The sequence below is a fragment of the Cygnus atratus genome, chromosome 1, assembly GCF_013377495.2.
Source record: "Cygnus atratus isolate AKBS03 ecotype Queensland, Australia chromosome 1, CAtr_DNAZoo_HiC_assembly, whole genome shotgun sequence".
Classification (NCBI taxonomy): domain Eukaryota; kingdom Metazoa; phylum Chordata; class Aves; order Anseriformes; family Anatidae; genus Cygnus; species Cygnus atratus.
This window is the reverse complement of record NC_066362.1, coordinates 43181823-43209793: the sequence shown is the minus strand read 5'-3', so window position 1 is coordinate 43209793 and position 27971 is coordinate 43181823. Positions and strand designations below refer to the sequence as shown.

Sequence of the window (27971 nt, the reverse complement as noted above, 5' to 3'; positions counted from 1 at the left end):
TGCAGCCCTCCAGGGAACACAACTTTTTCTTTCTTTTTTTTAAACCAGCTTTTTCAATTGCCACTTCAAAATGGAAGACCTGGCTGAGCAGCTTTACGAAGCGTTGGCATTTTGCCCCAACAGTTGGCTACTGATCACCAGCAATGATTTTCTCCTCTGTGATCTGCTGGTAATCTTTATAACGCCGATGGTAGAAAAGAACCCAATTTTGATTACAAGTACTAATGCTGGCAGTTTTGGAGAGTAGTAGAGTAACCCACTACATTTACATCCTGTGTCAGCACACAGACCTGACCTGCTGCATGAATGCACGTGGTGCCACTAACACGGATCATTCTGCTTTCTTACTCACGTTGAAGTGAGTTTTGCCGTCTTTTTGATGAAAAGATGGTATAGCTGGTGTTGCAAAGAAGTCCAAAATAACTTTTATTAAGAAACCAGGAAGGCACAACTGTGTTCGCTTTCAGTGGGCGACCTGAATTAGCAGGAAATTTAATTCTGCCTTTGGCTACTGTGAACAGAATCCAAGTTTGCAGAGATTTTTTGTAATGACAAGGAAGTTTCTCCACTGCTGGATTCAGCAACAGTTAGCCTTCTTTTCCATAGCAAGACTGAACAGATTCAGCATACACTTAAGACAATCACATCTTTAAGCAGATGGAAGTCAACCAGGGCTTTCTGTTCCCGCTTAGTGCTTGTTCAAGTATTCAGCTAACGCATCTATGAGCTCCTGCTTCTTCCCCCCACTCCTCAGCCCATAAAGCCTGCACGCATCCTTCAGAGCAGGTACAGTGAGCTTGCCTAGAGTGCCAGCCTGCATGTAACTTCTCAGCGAATCTTCTGAGATTTCTATCTTGGGCCTCTTGTCAGCTTCACCATCATAGGCTAGAAAGACAAATTTTATACCACCAAGATTAAAAAAAAGTTTTTAAATAGAAAGACATCAGCATTTCTTATACACACCACAGTTAACAGCCATTAGCATGACACTTTAATGGCTATCTACACACTCACTCTACATTTTTTTCTAAAGGTCTCACTCACTACATAAATGATGCAGTATTTCATTGATAGGATCTCAAACACAAGAACAAAACTTTGTGTTCACAGAGGGAATTCAGCTGACACTCCTCCTTTATGCAGAGTTTCACAGGTTCCTAAACTACGTATGTACTTGGGCATTACTTAGACATGTAGTGCTAAAGATGCCCATTTTGGACTTGCAAAACTATCCCATGAATAAAAGTCTGTTTCCTCACCCAAAACACAGACTTAAAGTATTAATAATTTTAATTCTCTGTAGTAAAACCCGAAGTTACAAAAGATATTTATATATATAAAACAATAATTTACCCACATTCCTTCTTATACCACTCTGGGTTTTCACTATGCAGTTTCTCATTCCAGCAGCTGTCTAGCTGGATTCCAAAATATCCTGTGCTCCCTAAGAATCACTGAAAACACAGAAGCCTCAACAAAAAAAAAAGAAAGACACCATGTTGTGTGTCTGCACTATCATTACTTGCCTTGTTTTCGCTTTGCAGCCTTCCAGTCAGGGTTGTAGTCAGGAGGATAAACCAGCTGCTTGAACTCCTCCACCAAGTTGCCCAGCCTGCGGCTCATCTCTTCAGACTTTGGCACTAGAATGGAGAAAGATTTGCCCTCTTAAAAACAGAGCAAATACAGGAGTCTAAACAAGCACATCACAAGACACAATCTTGCTTCTGTAAACACCAGCATGCAAGCATCTTGCAAGGATGCAAAATCCAAAGAGCGATGTTATGATAATCACAGATGGGAAACTCACAGCTCTTGATAATATCAAGGATTTGTATCATACATGTGCCACAGTGTCACACATATCCCTGAACAGTAAATATATACACGGAACAAAACGTACATGGTAGAAGTGATACAGATCTCCCAGCTGGTGGCACCTTTACCTAGGTCTAACCTTGGACAATTACAGCAGTTTACTACCTAAGGTTACAAGCAGTTTGTTGCAGAACAGGTTGTTTCTGTCATGTATTTGTACAGTACCTAGCACGGGGACCTAGATTATTTATTAGGCATCACTTCAGAAGAAACAAGTAACTGCTCTAATACTATTCCTAGAGTACAACAAAATTTAAAACAAACAAACAAACAAACAAACAGCCTTCCCCTTCAAAAGTAGGTTTCTACCCTTTGAGATATTCTTATATATAAATCGTCACAGCAACAAGGTGGCATCACTGCCTCCTAGCAGAATAATAATTCTGTAAGAAATGCTGCCAATTTATCAGACCAAAGTATTAATTAGATTCTTGAAGACAATTTCTGAAGAAGAATTCTTGAAGACACATCCAGAATTCTACATCTTGGAACAGCACAAGACTAAAACATTCTCCTAGAAGACTTTTGGTTTTGTAGCACCAGGTCTCTGACTTCAAACAGACCACGTCAAGAGCCCTTTATCCTACTGCCCATCACATGCACCAGTAATTCTCACTTGTCAGATCCTCAGCTTGTTCTGGTTCCATCATATCCAACGCCAAAGCCTCCAGATTCCTGAAGTGCTGCTGCAAAACCGGGTTCTCAAAGCTGTCGGTCCTGTCAAGAATCCCCCAAAATTTCAGTTCATGCTGCTGAGAAGCCAGATAAGACACGTAAGATCTCCAGCCAACCTATTTCAACGTAAAACTTCCCTCCTTCCCACACATCAATCCATCTCACTGGAAGAACTGCTTTTCCTCTTTTCAATTTATCTGCTGAATGACCATCCCTGTCACGTATCCACAATGTTAAAAGCTGTGTGAGATGAACAGACAGAGGCGTCCTGCATTAATACCACCTGTGCTACTTTCTACACGCATCAAAAAATTGTCCCCTAAGAGCACTTTATGAAATTTGTCCTAGCTATGATGGAAAAGGCCTATTCTCTGACATACTCTCATCCAAATTTAATCTGTGATAGGTTGGTACCACAACAAAATGCGGTACCTCTGCAACAAATTACAACAGCCCAGAGAACCAGAGCAATACTATAAAGAGTTCCAAAACATGCTACATATAGCGTATGATGCTTGGGCATTTCAGAATGATTAAGAATAAAGTCTGTACAAGGCTATTGCAAATGGAAACAATTTGTTTAGGCAAATCATTATCTCTTGAAAGTTTCCTCACTGAATGCATTTTATCCACGTGTCTGCAATGATGTGGGGGAAGAGACACTTTTTTGATGTACACAAGCAAACATTTTATGTTTGGGAAACAAGGTGCTCTCCCACACTCGAGGTACATTGGGACCTTCTAAGTAAAAACTTACATGTAATTTATATATGCAAGACACTGCATTACGAAATGGAGCTAGCAAGGCTTGCTACGTTACCTAGACCTATAGTTGACATATCCCCATAATACGTAAACAACAGCAACATTCGCACAATGATGCTTGGCCATACTGTGGAACAAAATCCAGGTCAAATCTAGAGAGCAGTTCAAAGTCTTGTCCAACTACTGTAACCACAACCTTTAAGGTGCCTGGCTTGACCACCGAGTTTGCACTACTAAGCTGTTGAATGTTTTACAGCCAATGTATTTATAACTATGTCTTTCTAAAACATTTACTGTAGACCTGTTAAAGAATGCCAGAGAGCTCCGCAACAGGCTGCCCAGAGAGGTTGTGGAGTCTCCTTCTCTGGAGATACTCAAAATCTGCCTGGATGCCATCATACGCAACATGCTCTAGGTGATCCTGCTCGGCACGGGGGTTGGACTAGCTGATCTTTAGAGGTCCCTTCCAACCTCGGCCATTCTGTGATTAAATTAGTAGGTATGAAGAAACATCCCAATTACATCTATTTAGTCAACACATGCACCAAAATCTCATCTTGTGGACACTGCAGCTGAAAATGTGTACAACAGAGCAAGCAACAGTGTTGTGCACTCTTCCCTATGTGCACCCCCCACACTATTTGTCTCCATGTACCTGTATTTGAACCGGAGTTTTTGAATGATTTCCTTCATTTTGTTCACCTGTTCTTGACTGGCTGGCACCTTTTCTGTATAATCAACATTCCGCTTATCATCTGCATACGGGAGGAAAATGACGTGGAAACCTACACAGAACAGAGACAGCGAGAGAACAATTACTGAAAACCACATCCTCAAAACCATGATTTATAGGAAAGACCAAGGTGGTAAATAGGTAACTATTTCTAGCTATTTTGTTGTAAGTAGCAACAATCAGTAATACTTCCTCATGCCTACACCATGACATCCAATCCCAATCTCAATGTAAATACCTAACACCACAATTGGCTTTTCGGAAAAGAATCCTACTAAATGCATAGCTAAAAGCTGGAAACTTGTGACCTGTTTTTTTACGTAGAAGATCACAGTAACTTGTCCTCCACCTTCCCCATCTTTCACTAAATATGAGCTTGAAAGAGACTTGCTTGAAAATCTGGTTAATGCTTAGATGTTATTTCTGAAATGCTTTACATTGTACACAAGCAACGTTATTCCCCTACTTTACATTCTCCCAGTAGAGGATTTTCCAGTTAAATAAGAAAGAAAATGCAAAAGACCAAGAGTCTGCCTGTGGTCCCTAATCATTCCCCACTCAGCTGATAAGGTGTGAGGATCAATAAGTGAACTTATTTAATGCTTTACAACATAACCAAGGATACAATAAAATTCAGGGAAAGCCATGTCCATCTACTCAACAGACAAAAGGGCTTTTATCTTTTAGCTTGGTTACTTGAATCTGCTAAAAAGAGGTAGAAGGCAGGGAAAATACCGTAGCCATGCTATACCCGAGCAAGCACAGATGCAACTGAGGCTTTAAAAACAGATGCAACATCAGATGCTTACAATGACAAAACTGAAGAAAAATGATGTCGGAGAGCACTCTGCCCAGCTTCAAGACAGCACCAAGAATATTTTCACACAACGGAAAGGAAGCTATTATACTGACTCCATCCCACAGAGTAGGGAAAGCAAGCATCTCTTCCCATACCTGGAGGAGCTATCTGCACTTTCTGTTCATCCACCTCTTCCTCCTGGGGAACCAGGGCCACAAAGCGGGGGGGGGTGTTCCGGCGGATGGTGTATCTGCACAGCGCCATCACCTCTCTCTCCAAACACTTTATCAATAAGGCATTAAATAGAGTTGTACTCCCTGTAAAGTAAAGGCTGTATTGGTCAGATTGACAGATTTGCTCCTTTGTTCAGGAATGTAACCCTAGATATTACCGACTCATTATCTGTGACTTCTTTGAAATGCTTGCAATATTTCCAGAGGTAGAAAGCAACTTTTGGAAGGGGGAAACCTCTAAAATGACATTCATATTGTCCCTCATGACCAGAGCTGAGAGAGTTCTGAGCAAAGAACTGAAAACACTAACACCTGAGAAATGAAGTAAGGCTGAAAACTGGAAAGAGATATCTACAAAGCCTAACTCTGGTCAGGTCGGACACAGGAATAGCAGCACATCATAGGACTTTATGAAGAAGTAACAAATTAAGAATTCAAGACTGCAATATTCCCCCTTGAGGCCTAACCACATATGTTTGCTTTCTATTTCACCAGGTAGAGTGGTTACAAAAAAACCCTGACATACAAGTAACGTGTTTCATTCAGGAAACTGCTAAGCTGAAGAAGCTAGTGTAAAGGTTCTTCCTCAGTCAGACAATGCAAGGTTGTAACTCAGCCCTCATTACCCACTGGCAGATGGAGGAACTGGACCTTTTCCTTTATGAATGTAGCTTGGGATGGATTAATACTGTATTTCTAGATGAATTAACTTCCAAAGATAGATAAAAAAGGGAGAAAACACAGTCTTAAGCATCCTCTCCTTCTCTCTTCCCAAGCCAATAAAGTGTTAATTCAACCACACTTCCCAAGTATTGCGTTTACACTCGTAGCTGATATGGACTTGAAAACTGCAGTTATCTTCACTGTTGTTTTTTTTTGTTGTTGTTGTTATTGTTTTTTTTAACCACATTTACCTTCTTGTCAGGTACTAGGATCCTTCACTTTCATGAATGATAAAACCAAATATTTTGGGGCTACGTCTGCTTAGTTTGATTAGCTGCTTTTCCTGAACGGAACACAAAGCCCAATCAGCTCTTCTGCTATTGGAGAAGAAAATTAACAGCAACTGAGAGGGGCAGTAACAGTTATTTCGATACGTTTCAACATTAGCAATTTTTTAAGTTCAATGAAGATTTTACACTCAATGATCACCACCCAAACAGGCTATGAATCAGCCGATTGCCCTAATGCAAGGTGATGGATCTTCTCTTGCCCTCCTTGCTTACCACTTATTAGGGACTCCTCAGGATAGATGAACTGGGCGGGCTTGATATGGTGGTGCTGCTTTAGCATTGAAAGTGGCTTGAAGCCAATCAGAAACAAGCCTGGAGAATCAAATCGTTTTAGTTCTTCTGTTTCCTCTTTCTCCAGCACAATCTGGCGGTTCCCATACACCTAAATTAGAGAGAGCCAGAGAAGAACACGTAGTAATGATGACAGCAGAAGAAAACTTGGAGGAGAGAGGTGAAGAAGAGGATGCAATTGCTGTCTTCCACTACTGAAAAGGGGGTTTTAGACAAGACAGAGCAAATTCTCCTCATTATTGCACATTGAAATGGCAGGTCACAGTCTGCAATGGTTATCCCAAGGGAAATCTGGACTGGACATTAGCAAAATGCACTTTCCCAAGCCACTGGTTAAAACCTGGAACAGAAAGGCTGTCACATCTCATCCCTGCAGTTACTCAGAGCAGGCCCCAAACAAGCCCAGAATAACCTGATGCAGTTTCTTAAGTCTTGCCCTGGGATTGCCCAGACACTTCCAGAGGTCCTCTCGGATCCCTGGCTCTAAACTTGCTTCAGCAGATGCACATCTGCTGCACACTCCTGATGTGTGATGCACACTCCTGGCAGAACCAACATTTTTGAAGCATCACTCATACGCCACAAAAATGAAAATGTATTGTAGTGCGCCTGCAGAAGGTAGACATGTAAAGGCTTGGTGCTCAGCTTTCTGCTTATCCTCTGTATTTTATTTCAAGACACTTGTGTCCAGTATAAATAAAACTAATAATTAATCTTAGAGAAAAACTTCATGATCTTTTGGTATGGAAGGAAACACAAAGTGCACTGGTGACAACACACCTAGCAACTGGCTATCCTGCTTTGAAGTAAGGCTGTGCCTGAGCAGAACGTGACAATCATTCAATCTACATCAGCCAAGCTATCAAGCAGGAAGACAAAGCAAAGAACAAATTAATAAACAGATAATAAACTAAGCTAATTATGCCTTTTTTGCTTTGGAGAAGAGCTCCAAAACCCCTCTGTGATTCACACTCGTATGTTTAATAAAGAGGTCAAAATAAGTTCCTAATGAATCAAACGGTATCACCAGCAGTGACAGCACAAGGCCATACAAGGTCAGATGCTGTCAACGCAGCTCTGCCTTACAGAAATGACCTGTGTTCCCGAGCGCACTGCTACCAGCAGCTACGCTTTCCCTTGAGAGTCACGCCAGAGAAACAACCCACTCTCTCTCTGCATAACTTACAAAGTGACCGCACCATCCCCAGGGGCATATAGATGTAAATATTTCTGCATCTCATCTTGAAAGTGAAATACAAAACAAAAGCAGCAAAGGCTTAGCATTTCCCCGCACCTCTCCATCTGACAATCACAGTGACAAGAAGAAGCAGTCACGTAATACATTACCTGAGCCCTTTTTGTATCACTAGGCAGAAGCAAGCTGCCTGTTTTTCCATTAAATACCCTCGTTTTTGTTTTAACTGGCTCGTTAGTTTCCCGATACAGCTTCACTGGATATGGCTTGTAAGCTTTTTGAATAAGATTGTAAACACCAACAGAAAGAGACAGATCTTTGTTCAAATATAGATTCAACCTGTGTAAAAAAGCAGATACAGACTTGAGACTTCTGAACCATCACTTTTTAAAACAAACAGAAAAAAAACCAGTAATTTCCCAGATAATTTATTGTCTCCAACCTCCTCTTCCCCCCAAAATCACATGTGTAACTGGAAGCATATTATTACTTTCTCCCTAATTTCACTTGTGTAAAAACGTTCTTGTAATGCTGTCACTTCTGGTCATAAAAATTATTTAAACACAGTTCATTTACCAAATTTCTTCCACCTTTTATCACTCAGAAGGGCAGCTACCCTCAGGTAGAGCACACGACAAGTTCATGGTTGGGCAACTTCACTTGTGCTTAATGCAATATGACCTCTGAATTCACACAACCGTTCAAGCAGAAAGCAAAATTCCCCAAAAGAAATCCATCAAGACAACCAATACCATGATTTAAAATATAAAGTTAAGAGAAAAATTCAGAAGGAAAAGTTTAAAATTGAAGGTAATCTTAAAGTTCTGAGTGCAGGACAGTGAATTACTGTGAATATTACTTGCTCTCCTCTCAAAGATATCACTGGTACGGGATTCTTCCTCTTCGGGTATTAGAAAACTTGAGGCACATTCCCAGAAGAGAAAAATAAAGTTGCAAGCAGGAGCAAGAATGCTGGTAACAACAGCTCAAGTTGGGATTTTTTAAAATATATTTTAAAAAAGTCAGGCTGTAAAGTTCATTCACGTACTGTGCACCCACACCATTCTGCGATGAATTCACTCAATAAAATCAACTGTTATGAAGTAGGTGGTTCCAAAAATACTTTCCATCTGCTTTGTCAAGATCCCTTTAATCTCTCTGTAAGTATCTCTAATCTTTCAGTAAGAGATCAGGAATATCAAGGCTGTGTGAATCCATACCAAGAGCCTAGACACGTTGGCCACATACAACTATTTAATTACAGACCAAAATACCTATCAGTCACATTGAGATTAAATTTTTCTAAGTTAACACTAGTAAGCAAAGCCTCGTTTCAATCTGACTGCACTATAAACTGAACATTTTAGACCACAAGTTTTTTGGTAGATATTTTACTTAGTCAATGATGTCATTTTTTTCAGTATGATACTTTCTGGCCAACCTTAATGCAGGAGATGTCACTTGGTTGAGAAGAGGACACCTAGATTCACCCTTCACTCTTGTTACCCACCAAGGACAAATATACTTGGAAGCTAAGGAAGAAACGCCAATCTCAGGCTTAGGAATTAAGCCTGAGGAATCTAAGTACCGATGCCTTTAGAGACCAATCAATCATTCCAGAAGAGGTAGGTGAGATGCAGTCTGAAAATAAAATCCAGTTGCTTCCATTGAATGACATACCGTAACTAGACACACACCTGACTAAAGTCCTTTTCCTTGTCTCCTTTGCTCGTACTTTCTTCATGAGATGTTCCAATTTCCCTGACTCGTCAGGTTGGATCCCAAGGTCCTCATCCTCTGCTACATTTATAATGTCCCTGTAGAACAAAGAGATATCGAACCCCCCTGGCTTCTTCAAGTGCAGCAAGTCCAGTATAATACCTAGAAAGAAAGTAGAAGACAGGAGGATGACAGAAATTGCTTTTTTCTTACACTGGCATGTTCCACAACACTCTCAGATTTCTCTGTCATTGACAGAGAAATATCCAAATTGCCCCATCTGCACCAGATGTGAAAGTTTCTAGAGAAAAAGGCAAAAGACTTTCTTAATCTTCAGTCAAAGCAATGTCGCATGCAAAAGGTTCCCTCCCTAATTAAGAATCGCATCAACATTGTGCATGAAACAGCTCTGACAAGCTCCTTTAAAACATAATCTTCCTTCAGGCACAGAGGGAAGCAATCCGTTCAGAAATTCCCCTTTCCCAGTTATAAGAGCTGATGGATTAAGCATGCCTCAGAGCTTCTAGACTAGCATGTATGCTGAACTCAAAAAGCAATGGTTATCTCAGCTGCATAGTTGAACTAATGAAGCACTTGCTCTCCAGTCTCTGAGCCCAGGTTGCTGTTCTTCAGCTAATTCAGAATGCAATCATTAATCTTCCTTTGTGTTGACTTAGTACTACTTTTCCCTTCCTAGTGTTATTATGCCCTTCCTGGAAAAAGGCAGAACAATGAAGTAGAATAGTTTGTTTTCCATGGCCCTCTCTAATTCTGATTTATGGTATGAGGGTAGATAGAGAGACCCTAGAAAATAAGTGTTTGTTGTCAGATACCAGGTTGGATAATGGATTTTCTAATTTAGATTGGATACCAAATTTCCTAATTTAGAAACCACCCGAAAGGTTCCTTAGTTCTAATGATTTTACGTTCTTTTTCCATCAGGAACCTGCAATGCATTTAACATCTGCTGCAAGGACCCATCACATCACTTTTATCGTCTCAAATTCCAGGCCGACGTTAAAGGGGAGAATCCTGACCTGTGTCCCTCAGATCACCAGCTCTGGTCCTGGCCAGCTTGGCTTTGGCACTGTCATTGGCGTGAGGGTTATCCTCATTGGTGAAAAGCATGATCCTTTTGTGGCTCAGTCTGACTCGGACATCGCTGAACAGATTAGAGCAGGCCCAGAGCGCTTCACCCAGCGAATAGTCAGCATTGTGGCCAAAGGTCTCACGGAAAAGCGCCTGTCCTTCTTCTCCCCTGTATTGGTCCAGCTCTAGAACTCGCTTTGCCCCTAAGGGAAATAACAGTGTTTGCACATATTAGAAATACTGAAACAAGTACCGCAAACTCTTCCAAATAAGCGCCGATGGTTCCTTGCAGCTGATACCTGAGTAATGCCCCCTAACAGCTCCGTAGTGGTGCCCTTCCAACACCTATCTGAGAAAACTGTTTGAGATGGCCTAACTTTTTCAATAACGTATGCTGATTATCAGCTGAAAAAACCTGCAAGAGGAGGCAAGGTGCCCTGGCACCAATGTGGGGCACCTTCTGTTGGGGAAAACACGCAGCGATCAAAGCATCACACACACCCTGAATTGGAAAGACAAGTTCTCAGCAGAAAACGCACCAATTGCACCCACTTCAGAGGAATGGTGGAATTCTATGTCACCAGCAAACAGAGAGGAGACTGAAATGCATCCTGTCTCCATGGCACTTTCGGAAGGTTGAGAATTCCTCCTGCTCCTTTGCCCTGCATGCCCGATAGCATCAGCCTAGAGGTGAGATTCAGCCCGTAGATCACCACATGGAGCAGAGCACCATTCCTGTCAGGTATTGATGGCCTTTTTAAAGACCTGTGAATTATTCCTGCCCAAGTATGACTCCTTTCTCCAGCCATATAAGAGAAGTTCCTCTGTCTTCTCCCACAACTCTAAAAAGGGAGACAGGCTTCCATTTTTCACCTACTACACTCTGCAGAGTTTCTTCCTTTGTCCTTCACTCAAATTCCACAGCACTCTTGAAATCTCATCTGAAAACATCATTCTTCCCCATTTTCACTCTCAGCTTTCATTTAATTAATACCATAAGTTTTCATAACAACTACATAATAACTAATAATACCATGTCTTTTTCATGTGGCTCTCCAGTGGCAGTAAACGTAGGGTGCTCTTCCTTTTTAACAACATCCACCTTTCACCCACACTCTTTATCAAAATGATGAAGCTACTGCCTCTAATGAAGGTAAAAAGGCCAAGCAGGGAAGGAGGAGGAAAAAAGATGAGCTAGAATTCTAAGGCACTATTTTCCAAAGAAAAGAGAAGAACCTTGGGCAGTCTTGTCAGGTCCCGCTTGTAATTAATTCTGAAAGTAGGACAAGGCACAGTTCTTACAGGAAAACCCATGTGTTATTAAAGCACGATAGCAAAAGCACTAAACTGCACCTCCTAGTTAAGAAAATGAAATGAAACCTCCCCAGAGATAAAGACAGTTATTAAAAGTTAGTAGACAGAGTCCCCCTACAACTCTCAGCTGTCAGATAATCTGTAGCCCCAAGCATGCATTCATTGCACTGCTACTAGGTTTTCCAATTCAACAGTTGGGACTCTTGTTAACAAGTGCATGCAAGGTAATCCTAACAAAACGGAAGAGCTAAAATCGAGAACTGCAGAACTTCCTATGAAAATTAGAGACAAAATACCCTAAGCAGGTAACAAATCGGACAACGTGTTCTAGCTGACCCTGGTTGAGCAGGCAGGTTGGGCAAGATTACCTCCAGAGGTCCCTTCCAACCTCAGCCACTCTGTGATTCTGTGATATTCTCCACCAGCTGTAACTTGCAGTTCCTTATAATGTCCACATATTATTCTGAAATATGGCCAGCACATGATGGGCTTTCAAGAGTTCTTTTGAGATCCTCTTAGCTTTAACAGATGCAAGTGAATGACCACAGTAAAATAGAGAAAAAAGACACAGGAAGGAGATCTGAACAAACTATAACAGGAAAGGCTAAGCTCCCATTAAGTATCTAAGCTTCCACTGAACTTCTAAATCCACCCTCCCAAAACGCATCTCACTAACAAGAACCTTTTTGTTTACTTGAGAGCTCTGTTTTCAGAAAGGCCAGTTACTGACAATACTACACAGATTATTATTTTTTTAATCTCTGCCCTCTCCATAAACCTTCCTATCACCTTATTGCCTTTACCTGGATTGTCCAGGTCCTGAAGAACATAGACGTGCTTGAAGTCCGCGGAGTTCTTGTTCGTTTGTGTGCCATAGAACACGACACTCAGCAGGTCCCTGTCGCTGCTAATGATTTTGCTGGTATACACGTTCCGGATGCACTGAAAAGAATGCACACAGGTCAAAACGTGAACATTTGTTGTAGTAACAGTGCAAAAGTTTTTTGTCTTTGGCAGTTGGCAGTTTCTACGAGTTGATTCTGGCGCATGGCAGAACCGCAACAAATGCTTTAAGCTAAGTTTCACCAGGAGAAAGAGTTCAAGATGTTGCTTTTCAAGATGTTTTGTGTTTTTTTAGTGCACAGCCTTATTACTTTTCGTTACTGTCCCCTTTCTACAAGGGAGGCCAAGGAAATAAATCTTGTGCATGCCAATATCGCTCGGGGCCCGTCAAGCGCGGGGCGGCCGCCCGGCCTCACCTGCATGGTCATGTCAAAGGGCGTCGCTGCTTCCTCGTCCTCGCAGGGCTGGAACATGGCCTTGGAGGCATCGACCAAGAAGATGAGGCTGTCCCGGCCCGAGAACCTGTAGTCCCCTGGGGGAAAAGGGGGGGACAACGGGTTGCAGAAGGGCCCCCCGCCGGCCGGGGCCTCGGTCTGCCCCCGGGGGGGCGGCGGGGAGCCTCACCGGCCGCCTCCGTGCCCTCCTCATGGCCGTCGCCTTCCTCCCGCTCCTCCTCGTCGTCGCCGGGCCGCTCGGCGCGGTAGTAGGACACCCACTCCGACATGGCCGGCAGGGGAGGGGGGGGCAAAATGGAGGCGATGCCCCCACCGCCGGCCGCCGCCTGCCACTCACCGCGCCTCTGCCCAATGAGAAGAGGGAATACCCCTAAACCCCGCCCACCCGCCCGTGGCCACGCCCCGGGGCGCAACGGCCGCGCTGCCTAACGGCGCAGTGCCGCCGCCGGTCCCTGCGTGCCGCGCATGCGCACCCCGCAGCGCCCCGCCGCCGCCGCCGCCGCAGCCTCCCGTGCCCCCGCCGCCGGTTCGCGCCCGGCCCCCCCCCAGCCCCGGCGCGGCGGGCGGCTGCCGGCACCGCGCGGCTCCATGGAGGAGCCGCCGGCGCTGCACCCGGTGCAGCTCTACGTGTACGACCTGTCCAAGGGCATGGCCCGCCGCCTCAGCCCGCTGATGCTCGGTAAGCGCGGCGCCGGCGGGGAGGGGAAGGGGGAGCGGGGAAGGGGCCGCGGGGCGAGGATCGGCTCCCGGTTCCGGGAGATCCGGGGCTGTCCGGCTGCGGCTGGCTCGGGGACGGGGGGAGCAGCGCCGGGAGCCTTTAACAGCACCGGCTCCGGGGGTCCGGGCACGGGTCCGCGCCGGAACGGGGCGGCCCTGGCCGTGCCGTGCTGGGGGTCAAGCGGCGGCTCTGGGCTCCCTCGCTGCCCGCCGCGGGTGCCGGGATCCCGCAGCTTTCTGCGTATAAATAAACACACGGTGCCTGCTCGTGGGTCGGGTGCTTCCCGCGCCACCCGCGGGCTTCCCGCCCGAGGTGTTTCGGTGCCGCGTTTCTGGGAGGCCCGGTACCGGGGGGCGACGCTTCGGAACCCTGGTGGATCCCTCACAGCGCCGCGGGACGCGGCTCGGCGGCGGTGGCACGGGGCCAGCGAGGCCTGCTTGGTCACAGTGACAAGGCAGCGGCAGGGCGCCGGCCGCGTTACCCGCGGGACGCGGCGTAGGTTGGTCCCTCGCCCCCTTTTTTTTTTCCCCCCTTGGAGTTAAATGTCTCCAGGTCTGTCGTACCTCCGGGTTGCTTTTAGAAACCTCCCGAAGAGCAAAGCGATGGAGGGAGCACTCGTCTTGCCTCCCGCACCCAACTGTTTTATTCCCGTTTGGCTTCTAAAACTGTCGCTCCTCCTCTATGCGTTAACTTCCAGGCGGTCAGTAGCTGTTTCCCCTCCTCTTTCATCAGCTCATAAGCTGTGCGTTATCAGGGAAAGTCAGACACTGAAGAGAAAAGGATTTATCGGGTTACTTGGCGCCAAACGTTTGTCAAGTCTACTCACGGTATTCTTTCCGTGGATACCACATTTGACTGAAACGCTTTTGCTTTGAGCGATAATTCTGTAACGTTGCCTATATTGAAATACCCGCGCTTTAGCGAGAAGAAACAAGTGTGATCTGGAGAAGAGGAGGCTCTGGGGAGACCTTACAGCGGCTTGCCTGCACCCAAAGGGGCCTACGGGAAAGCTGGGGAGGGGCTCTGGCAGGGAGTATAGGGATAGGATAAGGGGAATAGCGTTAAACTAAAAGAGCGTAGGTTTAGATTAGATGTAAGGAAGAAAGTCTTCATTATAAGGATGGTGAGGCCCTGTCCCAGGCTGCCCAGAGAAGCTGTGGATGCCCCATCCCTGGAGGTGCTCAAGGCCAGGCTGGATGGGGCTTTGGGCAGCCTGGTCTGGTGGGGGGTGTCCTGCCCATGGCAGGGGGTTTGGAATTAGGGGATCTTTGAGGTCCCTCCCAGCCCAGCCCAGTCTGTGACTCTGTGATAACTGATCCCTCTGTCAAACGGGGTGAATTCCTCCTCACGGGGCTGGCTGCTGCGAGAGCATCACCACATGCTGCCTTTAGCTGTGCTAATAGGATCCAGAGGTATTATGTATTATGTCCGTGCAGCATTCAAGGATCAGTTTATCCTGACTCATTCAAGATCAGGTCTCTCCATTGTGGCTGCGTGATGTACCTGAGCAGCAGAGCCACGCAGCGTTGTTTGTTGCAGGTTTTGGAGTGACTTATTCGTGCCCCTTGGGCACATCTGCACCTCTCTTGGCAAGTCTATTCATTTTTACCCAGACTGTTTTTGTTCTTGTTACTTTTCTGTGAGTCTCCTGTAACTTTTTGGTGAATATTTCTGTTCTAGGGTATAAGTGACCAAACACTAAAGTTCAATTGGCTCTGATATCAGGTGTGGCATGTTTAACTTCTGTGTGCTGTTGCTCTACCTTCTCTGCAGGTACTGTCTGCTCTCCCTCATTCAGTCTGTGAGACTACATTTGTCTGTCCAGCTACGTGATCTAATAATAATAAATGTTAGCTTGAAGGAGATGAGATTTGTGTGCAGAACAGAAAACAGAATCCACCTGATTCTGTGAAAGGTGGATAACAGAGAGGAAAACAGCACTGCAAGCTGAATTCTTCTGATTTTGAAGATGATACTGAGAGAAATCTTTGAGGAAGATTAAAATCCCATTGCATCGTGGGCTTAAAGAAAAATGTCTTGCAGCTTTTTCAGTTCTCCTGTCCTGTAACGGAGGTTATTGCCCACGTGACTCACAGAATGGGCAGGACCTCGGTTTACTGCAGCAGCTTTGGCTCACTGCGGCCGAATTAAGGGTGAGTTGGCTGGCAGTAGTGCGTTTAGTTGTAAGGACCTAACAGCCCAGAAAGAGTTAGAGTGAAAGATAACTGCCAAAAGAAAGTACCTTGTGCTTTGTTCCTTTTTCCTAGCCCCAGCACACTGCTCTACCTCACCTCCACGCTTTCTAAAAAGCATTGAAGTGCTCTGCTGTGAGATCCGATCAGCTTTGCTCCAAAACACTTGTTAGGGATTTCTTGAAAATCAAGGGCAGTTCCCTCCCACAGTCTTCCCTGCTAGGTCTCTCCAGGCACCTTGAGGAGAAGGGAAATGAAGCACCCTCCTTCTTCTCTTAGTCTTTTCCTTCAGTTGAATACCCTGGATATCATGTAGGAGAAAGTGTTTGACTAATTAGGCTAATTTTCCATTTTTAGAAGTTGTTCTTGAACTGAGGGACGAACGACAAGCTCTGAATGGGATAAACATCCATCTCCTTATATAATTCCTTCAAGTCTCAGCTCTTCTGCCCTTCAGTCTAATAATTTGAATTAATATGCAAACTCTGTTTTCACTTGGTATTTAAAATGCATGGGAATAAACGACATCACGTGGGCCACAAGATTAACAAATTGACTCTGCCTGTAAAATAGACTGGTGAGCATCTAATCTTCCTTTTGCTTGGCCTTCCAGATAAACCCAAGCATGGAAGTAATCTGATTTGATTATATTCTAAAATTATTCAGGTTTGTTTTCTTTCAAAATACCCTCATATGCTCATGATGGCAGTCTCCTGAATCAGCACGACAAACGAATCCATTCCATTCTCCCCGTTCCTGTAACTACACTGAGGCTCCTGCAATTTTTTAACGCATTTGAATGTTGTGTTTTTCTCATATTTCTATGGTACGTACTTAAGCAAGAAAGCTATTTGCGCTATGAATGTTATAAACAAAAATAATAGCCAGCAACAACAAAAAACACGTTTAATTGCCAGATGAAACTTGGCCTCATTCAGCTATTTAAATCTTTGAGATGCTTAAGTGCACAGATCTATGCATAATTGACATCCCTTCCTGAGTTCTACAGAGTATCTTCAGGAAATATCCATATGAGCACCTAAGCAAGTGAAAGAAAGACTTAGGAGGTCGGGTATTGATCGGGCTGCCAAAGCTTAAGGAGCTGTCGTCCTGGAATCTCACAGCTATGGCACAGTAACTTCCGCGCCCGTGTTCTTTATCTGTGACAAACAGAGTAATCTGCCTCACGTCAGCTTGTAATGGCAGCGGCTGAAATTAAACTGAATTACCCCATGTTTACTGCAGGCTGAGCTTGCCCACAGATGATTACAGCGGGACAGCTGATACCTGGTAACTTGGCCATGTGCACTAATTGTTGTTTGATTAAGTGCCTTCAGCTAAATTTGCAATACCCTTTCCTTCTCAACACCTGGAAGTCTCTTGGAATATTTAAACTCCCTGTGCATCTTATTGTTGTTACCTTGCCTTACCTGGATGAACAGCAGATGCCCAACAAGTACCGTCCCATCTGGACGTTCCTGTTCTAGGGTTATTTGGGGCGGCTCCCTGGCAAGCCTGGCCTTCTATTTGTGAAGCTGGGCGATGCTGCCAGCAGCAGGTTTATTGGAAGTGTCGCTGCCGGGCCTGGATACAACTTGCCTTGGGCAGCTGGCTGTGGGAACAGCAGTGCAGATCCTTGCTTGGCCGTACGGTTAGGGCTGGCGTGTGTATTGTACCTTCAGAGGCTGCGAGCAATGTATTTCGTGCCTGCTGCTGGGCATTGTCCGTGATACAAGGCATAACTTGTTATTCAGGCTGTCCTAACTGCTTTACTTCCGCTTCTTAGGAGCGCGGCAGTGAAACTGCAGCAGCATACCGGCAGCTCTTGGCCTTGGCTATCTCTGGGTGATGCAGCCGTGGTTCCGAACAGCAGCTGTGGGACTGCCCAACTGCGTTGGCATCGGGGAAGCTTGCACTGCATTCCGAAGTGGTTTCTCTAGCCAAGCACATCCCACCAGTGGCAGAAAGGGATTTTGTTTTGTCTGCGACGTGCTGGAGAGCTACCATGGGTGCCTTGTTGTCATCAGCACTGCAGATCTGGCATGTGTTTTCCACGGTGCCAGCCTGGTTAGTGTCTTAGAGGGGTTAAGCAGAAACAGCAGCTCCATTCAAAGCAGCGCCTGGCAGAAGCTGGCCTCAGACAGACCTGCCCTGTGGAGCTGCGCTAGCCCAGAGCTGCTCTGCTGTTGTTGACTGTGGACTTGGGGTGTAGCAGCCAGGGAGGAGCCCCCCCGGCTGGAGCACAGATTAATGTGAAGCTCCTTCCCTGAATTCTGTTTGCTTTTTTTTTGCCTTCAAGCAATCAGGGAACCACAGTGGTGGAAAGGGATCTCTGGAGGTCCTGTTCAAGGTAGATCCAGTGAGAACAGATTGCTTGGGGCTTTGAGCAGTTGAGTTCTGAGCATCTCCAGAACCGAGGCTCCCTTTTCTCTATACCCATTAGGTAACTGTAGGCAGCAATAACAACTCATGGACTTCTCTTTTTGAGGCTGAGCAGACCCAGTTTTCTCACCCACTCCTTCGTACAGTGAGTCGTCCAGCCCAGTGCATCAACCCAGTACCTTTTGTAATGTGGGCTTCAAAACCGAGCACGAAAAGGTCTCACAAGCGTTGAACAGAGGGGCGGGATCGCCTGCCTTAACCTGCTGGCTGCAGTCTTGCTGGAGCAGCCCCGTGTGTGCAGCTTTTGCTGCAGTGATCTTTTAAGGTGGGTGTTGTAGCCAGATAAGCAGGCTCCCAGTAGCACCTGTGACGTTGTCGGTGTCTGCAGTGACTTTCACCTGCACGCAGAATCTAGGTGCAAACTGGCGACTCTGTAGAAAGCCTTTCATTGTTGCTTGCTGGAGAAGTGTGCGTACATGTGAAAGTAAATACTAAGATGTTCTTTTTGCGTTTGGCATACAAGGGTGCAGGTACAATTCTGGTCTGTGCTGCCTTTGAAACCGTTTCCTCTTGGAAAACGGTGATTTATTGTGAATACAAACATGCATTAATTTCTTAAGATAAAGAGAACATGAAGTGTGCAACGCCAAGGTGGTAGGCCAGCTGCTGAAGGCAGTGCCCTGTGCCCTACCTAGCTGCTGTTGCTGATGAGCTGTGCTATCACCGCTTTCTGGCAGCTCCAGCATGCGAGGCGAAAGCTCTGATGGGCAAGGTGTGGGACAAGGGCTGGAGGATCCAGTTGAGTGGGGTGGGACATGTTCAAGAGGCAGCAGATCCTCCTGAGATGTTGCGACACGCTGCTGCGCTTCTCTCATCGCTGCTGCTATCTTTTGGCCTCCCTCCTGCTCCGTGCCCACGTTTCTGTGCAGCAGGATGACAGAATACGCTTGCTGCCTGGCTGCGGGCCACGGTAGTGACAGATCAGTCCACCTACAACGAGGCCGTGTATGCTCACTTCGTTGTGACAGTACAGACATCAGTCAGGCTTTTCCTTGCCTCCACTCGTGTGTGACCCTCATCTGAAGCAGACACCTATTTTTTGCGCTTGTTTTGCGTCAAACTTAAGTGAGGAAATTACAGTAGTGACTGTTCGTGCCTTACCTGGACACGTAGGTGTCCCTTTCTTGGAAGTCCTGAAGGATTATCCTCATCGGAGGATTGGCAAGGCGGTGGCTCTTAAGATAGCCAAGGAAAGTTTTATTGTCACAAGCGTTTGAATAGCACTGGTTATTATTTCTTTATTTTAAAAAGACCAGAGCTCGGAAGCTTCGTTGAGAGGAAGAGGAAAATACCTGGACGTGATGGCCTAGAATTCAGGAATTGAGGTCTGCAGCGGGCTTTGGGAGGCCTGATGCCCATCTGATGCAAGCAGATGGTGTGCAAACCAGAGCAAAGGCTGTTGGCCCACGGTTAGCCCAGCGGCACTTTCTTAACAAATTCTTACTGGCACAATGCCTCTCGTGTTCAGCTGGCTTTTTTGTCATCTGTCTACGGTGTTCTTGGTCTAGTTCTAGGAAACCTGCAGGTGATCAAATCACATTCTGGCATCTAAAAGCGAGGCTATGACAACAAAAGTTCTCGGGGGAGGTGCTGCCTGGATGTGGAGGACAGTGGTGTGTGAGGTGGTGTGCTGAGGACACTTGAAAAAAATGTCAGGGAACTGGAAAAGAATTTCAGAAGGGACTCTCTCTAAGACGCAGTCGTGCTGTCAGTTTAGCTGTGCCTGATGTGTATCGTTGCTGCTGCTGTGTTCTACAAAACACAGTTTGATTTTATAACTTGTATAAGTTGCAACACTAATTCCCCTCCGCACGTTCACTTAGTTTTTAAGAGGTGGGGAAGCCATGGGACAGCTGATTGTGGAGACCATCGCCACAGATAATTGGTTCAAGTCAGATCAGTCATTGAGAAAGAAAACTGAGTGCTCTGTGCTGGCAGACCGCTTGCGATTGTGAAATCAGTGCAAAACTCAACTATTCTGGTCCTGACTGAAGGCTCTGTAGGATAAGGTTTCTTTCCTTGGTCTGTAGGCAAAAGCCCAAGGAAGGTAAGCACTGGCAGGGTAGGGTGGAATTGCCAGCTCTGCATGCAGGAGGAAAAATGTAAGGCACTGGTGTGGATAGAGTAGTTTAGCTGGGGGAAAAAAAAGACATGCCACTTCTTTTAGAAGTGACTCTGGGATGAAAGTTGCGTCTTTGGGGATGCTGTCATGGTGAAATAATAGGCAAGGTTCCTTTGTGATTGACAGAAGGTAGGCTGACATTTGGAGAATACATTGCTAACAACTATCTTCTTTTTTCTGCATACAGGGAAACAGCTGGAAGGCATCTGGTAAGTGACTAGATTTAACTTGCGTAATGTGTTAACTCCTGTGGCGTAGGAAGCATTATCAATATGAGATTATATATGCTGCAGACCTTAAGAACACTTTAGCACTGAAGAGAGACCAAGGCACTTTCTGGTCCTGAATGCAGATTGACAGTAAAATTATGTACAGTCAGGTGCTGGTTAAACCTCTGGAATCAAAGCTAGGATCTCATGAGAACAGCGTTTCTAGTCATTGTTGTGTTTTGTGCTCTCTTGTACCCGTTTTCAAGGGTTCAGGGTATTGTCCTTGTCCCAGACGCTGTCTTCTAGTTGCAGGCAGGACTGAACGTGAGAGTAGAACCGTAGGTGGGAAGAAGGTATTAGAGAATCTAGCCTCCTGGTATGTAAGAACCATGGCTATGTTCAGTTGCAAATCATTTCCTAGTTTGCTGTAGGTCATGCTCAGAAAGTTTAAAACAACAAAAAAAAAAGGCGACGACCTTCTGTCTCTCTCAAGCCATCTCTAGTGATCGCCCAACCTTATTCTCAGGGGGTTACTGTCAGTCAGACCCTTCTGTCAGCAGAGAGAGACAGAGCTAGCTCTGCAACTATCTCTGCAACTTCACCCTCAAGCCTTTAGCAGAACGGGGCTGCTGGAGATCTCACGCTGGTGTGGAAGTCCCTATCTTCCTATGTTCGTTCATGCTCAGGCACTTAGCTGAGCCCTTCTTCCCAGCCTCCTACAGTGTTATGGTAGGGTCGATAATCATTGTTTCCGTTTGTTTTCCTGTCTCAGCAGATACTGTTCGTGCTCACAGAAACACATTGACTTTTTCCTTCAGTTACTGACTTCGCAATGACCTTGACCACGTATCTTTACTGGTGATTAATGTGCTAGGTTAAATATTTCCTTTGTTTCACCTGTTTGTTATTCTCTGTGGCAGGCATACCTCCATAATAGTCCATAAGGATGAGTTCTTCTTCGACAGTGGGGGAATCTCCAGCTGTGCACCTGTAAGTTAACCTTAGCTTTCTGGCAAGATAATTTTGTGATAGGGTTACAGATCAGATTGGATTGTGTCACTTAGAAAAGCAGCAAATGAAGAGAATTCTGAATTCAGCCGGATGTGTCTGCTTGCCATGGTTGCCCTGGGCATCTGAGGAAAAGAATGTGGACGGCGGGTTCAAGCCCAGCTAAATACAGGCTGGGGGATTGCTTCCACCAATGATGCCCTGGATAGACAGACTCTGCAGATGTGATGCCAGAGTGACACTGTTAGGTTTTGTGGGGATGGTCTTTGCGTGCAGACTTGGCAACTCAAGGAACTCTTCTTAAGATTAAAAAAGCAAAAACTCCATGATGCTTTGACAGACCTTTCTGCCATTGGAGAGGTGAAACTGGTGGGCCATTCTTCTAAAGCAGAATTCTTCTGTATTTTAGAGCTTTCGGCACATAACCTCTCATTCTCTGGGTGGTGAATGGGGAAGGCCAGTAGGGCTCCTTGCTTGATAAACTAAAAGTTCCTCCTTCTGTGCCTAGAGAAACCATAGCTCAATTCATCGGACCCCAAAATAATTCAGTCGGTTGACTTTAATGTTGTTTTCTGGATGTTAATTGTTACAGGGAGGAACGCTGCTTGGCCCCCCCGACTTGGTTGTTGACCTGGGGAACACTGAAGTCACAGAAGAAATTTTTCTGGAATATCTGTCTTCTTTGGGGGAATCTATGTTCCGGTAAGTAGCAGCTTTTGCTATAAAATCTGAATGCCAAAAAAAAGAAAAAACAGACTTCTAGGGAAAGAGGGAGAAAGGTCTTATGAAACCCATCCCATTCATAAAACTTTGTCTGCCTAGTGTATCAGAATTCTCCAGACATGAGACTGGAACTGATACGTACAACTAGGCAACCCTCTTGTGTGCCAGCCCTGAGCTAGGCTGGGAGGATATTCTACCAGGAAGTCTTTCACTGTTTGGTTTGTTGCTGTATTTTTGTGTACTGTTGTTGTTGTTTTCAAAATGGAATAACGCCTAAAATGCTTTTGAGAGGATCACCAGGGAAAACGAAGGCACTGTATGAAATATTTCAGTAAATAGTGTTTTGCCTCATGAGTCATGGGTGAAGCGTTGTAGTAAAGCTGCCAGCTTTCAGGTAAGTAAAAGCAAGGTCTTGGTTGTTAAAGAGTCTTGTCAGCTCCTCAAGAGTATAGGAAATGGTAGCATTTAGTGTTCTGGCTAAATTTCAATGTCAATAATTCCTGTGATTTTTTTTCCTTATTCCTTCTGTGGTTTTACTCGAAGAAACCTGACCTCACTTACCCTTCAAAAAACACTGCATAGAGTCAGTGATGCAGAGTGATGTCGTTTTCCACCCTGATTCAATTGAATTTGAAGGTGAATTGATGTCTGTATTTTACGTACTTGACTTAGTTGGGAAGGGGAGAAAAGTGCTGATGTAAGGAGATGTTCCTCATTAGTGGTCTAAGTTTTTCTTGTTAGGTTTATTGCTGAGTCTCTCTTTTCATGTTTCAATTCCTTTCCTGTGGCACAGAAGTGAGTCTTATAATATCTTTGAACACAACTGCAACACCTTCAGTAATGAAGTGGCACAGTTCCTGACAGGAAGAAAAATCCCTTCCTATATCACTGACCTTCCATCTGAAGTTCTTGCCACGTGAGTATGCATTCTGCTTCTCTCTGTAGTGTATTGCTTCATGCTAATGCTTAAATATTTGACAGAGGCAGCAGTACCAGTTTCTGCTGGCTCTGTGAGAACCAGCATGAGATTAAGGAGAAGATGCTGTTTGCTTGCTTTAACGCTTACAACACTGTACGACAGGTGCTAACTGGCACTGGCATTACTGAGAAGGTGTGAAAGAAGGTTGCTCTTCTGTCTTTATCTTAAATTAGCTATTTTGTAAGGGCCTCTCATGTGACCAGACGCGTAAAGGGACTTTCTGAAAGTGATGCAAGTGTCTATTTTGTTTGGTAGCTGTTTTTTGTGTTGTTTTTTTTTTTTTTTGTCTTGGGAAACCAGCATATCTCAAACGTCACGTCTAATACTCTAAGCACCATAACTGCAGTGGAGATGTCAGTTTTGCTCATGAAGAGGCAAGGGAGATGTAATTTTAAAGTTATTGGTGTAGCTTTAAAGCTAGAACTGAATGGAAAAAACATGAAAGAGAGGAAATGAAGGTAGGTCAGCTCAACCTCTTCTGTTGTACTCTGAACTAGTGAGGATCCCAGCAGGGTGATTTAGCTCCATTGTTTAGGTCTTATTTCTCATAGCAGTGGTATACCACATCATCCGAGAGACACATCTTCTGCCTTGGGCTCTTATTTCCTCAGATCTCTCAGTCAGTCTGTAACAGAGTGAGTCAGACCAGAAGACAAACTTGGTGCTACAGATTGCAACAGACATTATTCTCTGTGTGTCTTATAAGGGGACTAGGGGCTATTCTAGTCTTTAATGCTGATGTGGTGCTTAATGAAGAACTGCAGTTGCATAACAGGGATTTCATTCGCATGCTTAAGTAGAATGAATTACTGAAAGCCAGTTTCAGACACGCTAATACCACATTAGCAGCATGGGTGTGTTAGGACTCGGAATTCCCTTTATATAAAATCAGATTTAAGATCCTTAGCTATTGAACAATAAATTATGTATGATAAGTTAAATCTAGTTTGCTTGTAGTGAAAAGTGAGAGTCTGTTCATCAACTTTACTTCCGTTTATGCTGATTTGATTCCAGTCTAGGAAGTGAGCCCATTTCAGTAGTAAATGGGAAAAATTGTTCAAGCAAGCTATTTGATATGTTTATTTCTTTGCCTTCTCAGACCTTTTGGACAAGCTTTAAGGCCCCTCCTGGACACCATCCAGATCCAGACACCTGGAGGAAATGCCTTCAGCAGACATAATGGACAGAGCTAACAGGAGTGACCCATTGTGTCCAGCCTCACCATGCCTCTTCCTTTTTAAACATGAATCTACCAGATTTCTATTTTATAATTTCCCATCAGAATTAACTCTATGGAAATTACAGGACCAGTTTTAAAATTTCCTAGGGAGAGGGTTATCAGGGTGCATGTAAGACAATGCTACCAAAAAGATTGCCATAATTTCTAATAGTATTCTACTAATTTATAAAGGCTGTCTTGCCTGGGTTAGGCTGACATTTTCTAAATAACTCCCGTGCTGGTAAGTGGGAATTCATTCCATGAACATTCAAGCACCCATTACACATTTTGAAGTAAAGGGGATGTCCTAGCCATCCCTTGCAGGCTCGCATCTCTTTCTCTTGTCACTGCCTGTGTTCTGGGGGTATTTGCTGAAGTCTGTAGCAAGAAGACAAAGGAAGTATTTGTAGCCTAGGAAGTGAAGGTGTCCCAGTACTAGTCTTACGCATATTTCATTAACGTTGTGTTATTCGCTCAGGGGACAAGCTCAACTCATCTGATTAGAGTATTTGCAATGGCACAGCTGAGTGGAAAGGGTGGCCTAGCTGAGCTAGTCAGCATCACTTTCAAAGCTGAAACTTCCAATGGAATTAGCTGTGGGTGGGTGGGAGGCTGCAAATGAAAATTACCAGGAGCCTCATAAGGCGAGATCCAGGTGTTAAGGGAGAGAACCAGCTGAAAGAACAGAACCTCATGAGCAAATTTTAGGTGAAAGTAAGCTTCCTTTTCTCTCAAGCAAGCTTGTCAGCAGATGGATAGAATCGTGTTAACTTTTACCTTTGCTCAGGAGCTGTTTTTTCCTCACTAAGCCAGAGTTACAGTACAGTGAGGAAGGAATAGCATGGCAGCTGCACAATAATGAGAGGTAGGCCAGTTCTACCTTCAGCATCTAGTCGCAGACAGAGTAGGAGTTCCAGCTTTCTCTGATATTGTTGCCCTTTCCAAAGCAGTCAAGTACATCCCAGAGAGTGCTCTGCTTAAGTGAAAGCAATAAGTGGTAGGTCTCCCCCAGATTTAAAGAAAATGAGGAATAGTAAAGTTAAGCTTTTCTGTCAAACAGTTGAGTTGATTGGGATGCATGGAGAAGCAGTCCTATCCTTAGATTGACGTTAGATTGTATCAATACTACATCTTCTAATTTAAGGTTCTTATAGCTTTGCAATTATTTGCAGTGGGGAAAAAAAAAATCAGGGGAAGGAAAGATGAGGCACATTGATTTCTTTTCATGCGTGTATATACACTGTTTTCCTGAGCAATTCTGTAGCAAGTACACTTAGGGAGGAGCACAAGAAAGATATCGGGCAAACCCCCAAAACATTGCTGGTGTTCCATAAATGGGGATTGCACATCCCAGATACTGCTGAAGAAAGCATCTATGCAAAGTATAGCCCTTGGTTCCAGTGCTTTGTTGTGCAAACAATTGCTGCAAGCTCAGTCCTGCATCTCAAACTTCCCGTATACCTAAAGGAGATGTCTTTCCTCTGCTGGGCTATCTTTCTCCCAGAGTAATATGGTTTAATACGTTTCTCATGCTGTTATTTTTGTGGGGATGAAATGGAAGAAACCCACAGTTCAGTCGCTCTGTCAATTACTCTGTTGCCCTGCACCTTGTAGAGTCACTACACGAGTGGAAGTCGGGTACTGTCAGTCCCTTTGGCAGTTGTGTGTAGCTGCTCTGAGTGCAGGTGGCCTTTGTAGCCCAGAATGTTTTTTGTTGTCAGTGGTGATTTTTTTCCTTCTGTCATTCTCTGCTCGTGCCATCAGCTTCTTAAGTGTTTCATTTGGCAGACTGGACTAGGGGACAACCGTAGCAGTTAGTACAGATGCGAAAGCTTGATACAAAGTTTCCAGTCTTTCACCATCAAACCATTATGCAGAGAGCATTCTGTAGTCAATTATTTACCATACAGCACCTTTTGGTGCTTCTGGAGAAGGTATTGGTAAGTGTTTGTTTTCTGGTGAGCCACAGCATAGTTTTCCTGTTGTCTGTGTAATCCCCTCCAGACTCCTTCCATGCCTATTTTGTGAAGAGTAACCAGTCTCTCGTCCAAGTACAGACATGACTATACCACAAAACACAATAGCACGTTAGAGATCTTGGAGCTTCCTCAGTCGAACAGGTATACCGAAGCTGATACAATGCAGCACAACATCTGGGTATGCTAGTTTGGTACCCACAAGGAGCACAGCTGTGGTTGTTTCTTTCAGCAAACTATCACTTCAGGTACAGCCATCTGCTGGTACAGCTGTTCTGCAAGGGAAGCACAGGCACCATGGTCTCTAGTACCACAGTCTCTACCCCATGTTTTGTTGCATGACAAGTGTGTCCACTTCAGAGGTCCTGAGCCTGGTTTCTGCTTCAGGGCCTTTTCCTTTCCTGCCTCCTGACAGGATGTAAGAGGTTCACCCCAGGCATTTTGCAGTCTGCTTTTTCCCCTCCTGAGCAGCCCTGTTGCAGAGAGAATGCTGCTACTTGAGTATCAGTGGGTAAAATTTCCCTCAGACGCATTCTGTTTGCGGTAACTGTGGTACTCTCAAAGGAGCTCCGGAGGGTCTCCTTGTCTCTGGACCTACTCTGCGTATTGTGGCAAAGGAACTATAGGAGCGGATCCTGTTTGTTTGATCTTACTGGGTAATGAGACCCTTGTACCCTGTAGGCCTCTTAGGAAACGCATTTTCTCCAAAGATGGTTACACATCAATTGCAGGTCTGTGCGCCCAACATTCCTCCCAGCCATACCTACTCATACGTACATAAACTAGAATGAAAAATGTATGTAAGTGTATATAGGTGGCAAACTTCAGCCAGCTGATTGACAAAGGGGGAGCAGGGAAGCTGAACTCCTGAAGGGGAGCAGAACCCTTTTGCCCACACTTATTGTTCTGTCAAGTATTGCTGGGGTTCCACCGTGACATTTTTAAAATGTTAATAACATCTTTAGACAGAAAGTGGTGTTTTGATTTTTTTCTATTACAATAAAAAAGTACAGCAATTTCCTGTTTGTATGTATGTGTCCGCACAGCTACCCAGCAAAGACAGCTCATCAGAAATCTGCTTCACGCCGTTCCCAGCTGGAAATTGCAGGTTAAGAAACCATCCCAGCAATTTGTACTGTGTACCACTAGTAGAAGTGACAGTGGCTACTGCTCTTTGCTAGAACTGGTCATGGGCAATATTTTTATTTAAATTTGGGGACATTTTACTTCTGCAATCACTGTGGTACGTTAAAATCCCTCTTCTGAGGGCTGGCGCAGCTTGGATGAGCTAAATAAAGGTCGGACAGTAGGCGGCTTGTCAGCACAGATTTTGTACAGCCATTGCTCATTTAAGTGTTCAAGAACGAAATACCTGATGTGTGCT

General features: G+C 44.8%; 2 protein-coding genes across 4 annotated transcripts; one reads left to right on the top strand and one right to left on the bottom strand.

Moving 5' to 3' along the window:
- Positions 1 to 49: 49 nt before the first annotated feature.
- Positions 50 to 14400, bottom strand: XRCC6 (X-ray repair cross complementing 6). Of its 3 annotated transcripts, XM_035544369.2 has the most exons (13): positions 14281 to 14400; positions 13169 to 13343; positions 12961 to 13076; positions 12505 to 12643; positions 10336 to 10590; positions 9277 to 9460; positions 7732 to 7918; positions 6307 to 6475; positions 5003 to 5164; positions 3971 to 4100; positions 2492 to 2592; positions 1527 to 1640; positions 50 to 885 (listed from the first exon to the last, which is right to left on the bottom strand). In XM_035544369.2, the coding sequence occupies exons 2-13, from the start codon at positions 13266 to 13268 to the stop codon at positions 689 to 691; spliced, it is 1854 nt and encodes a 617-aa protein (XP_035400262.1). In that variant the 5' UTR covers positions 13269 to 13343; positions 14281 to 14400; the 3' UTR covers positions 50 to 688. The 3 variants fall into 3 exon arrangements, with proteins under 3 accessions (XP_035400262.1, XP_035400263.1, XP_050564260.1); XM_035544370.2 differs by lacking the exon at positions 13169 to 13343 and having other exon boundaries at positions 14281 to 14379; XM_050708303.1 differs by lacking the exon at positions 10336 to 10590 and having other exon boundaries at positions 14281 to 14372.
- Positions 13447 to 27895, top strand: DESI1 (desumoylating isopeptidase 1). Its single transcript, XM_035544371.2, has 6 exons — positions 13447 to 13678; positions 20661 to 20682; positions 21603 to 21672; positions 22283 to 22392; positions 23207 to 23329; positions 24492 to 27895. Exons 1-6 carry the CDS (start codon positions 13465 to 13467, stop codon positions 24583 to 24585), a joined length of 633 nt encoding a protein of 210 aa, XP_035400264.1. The 5' UTR covers positions 13447 to 13464; the 3' UTR covers positions 24586 to 27895.
- The last annotated feature ends 76 nt before the right edge of the window (positions 27896 to 27971 follow it).

Coding starts and splice junctions, on each gene's coding strand:
- DESI1 (XM_035544371.2), top strand. CDS start 13,465: ATGCGCACCCCGCAGCGCCCCGCCGCCGCCGCCGCCGCAGCCTCCCGT. Junction 22,393..23,206: donor TTGGGGGAATCTATGTTCCG/GTAAGTAGCAGC, acceptor CCTGTGGCACAG/AAGTGAGTCTTATAATATCT. Junction 23,330..24,491: donor CCATCTGAAGTTCTTGCCAC/GTGAGTATGCAT, acceptor TTGCCTTCTCAG/ACCTTTTGGACAAGCTTTAA.
- XRCC6 (XM_035544369.2), bottom strand. CDS start 13,268: ATGTCGGAGTGGGTGTCCTACTACCGCGCCGAGCGGCCCGGCGACGAC. Junction 2,593..3,970: donor AAACTCCGGTTCAAATACAG/GTACATGGAGAC, acceptor GATTCTTGACAG/GACCGACAGCTTTGAGAACC. Junction 1,641..2,491: donor ACAAGCTGAGGATCTGACAA/GTGAGAATTACT, acceptor TCTCCATTCTAG/TGCCAAAGTCTGAAGAGATG.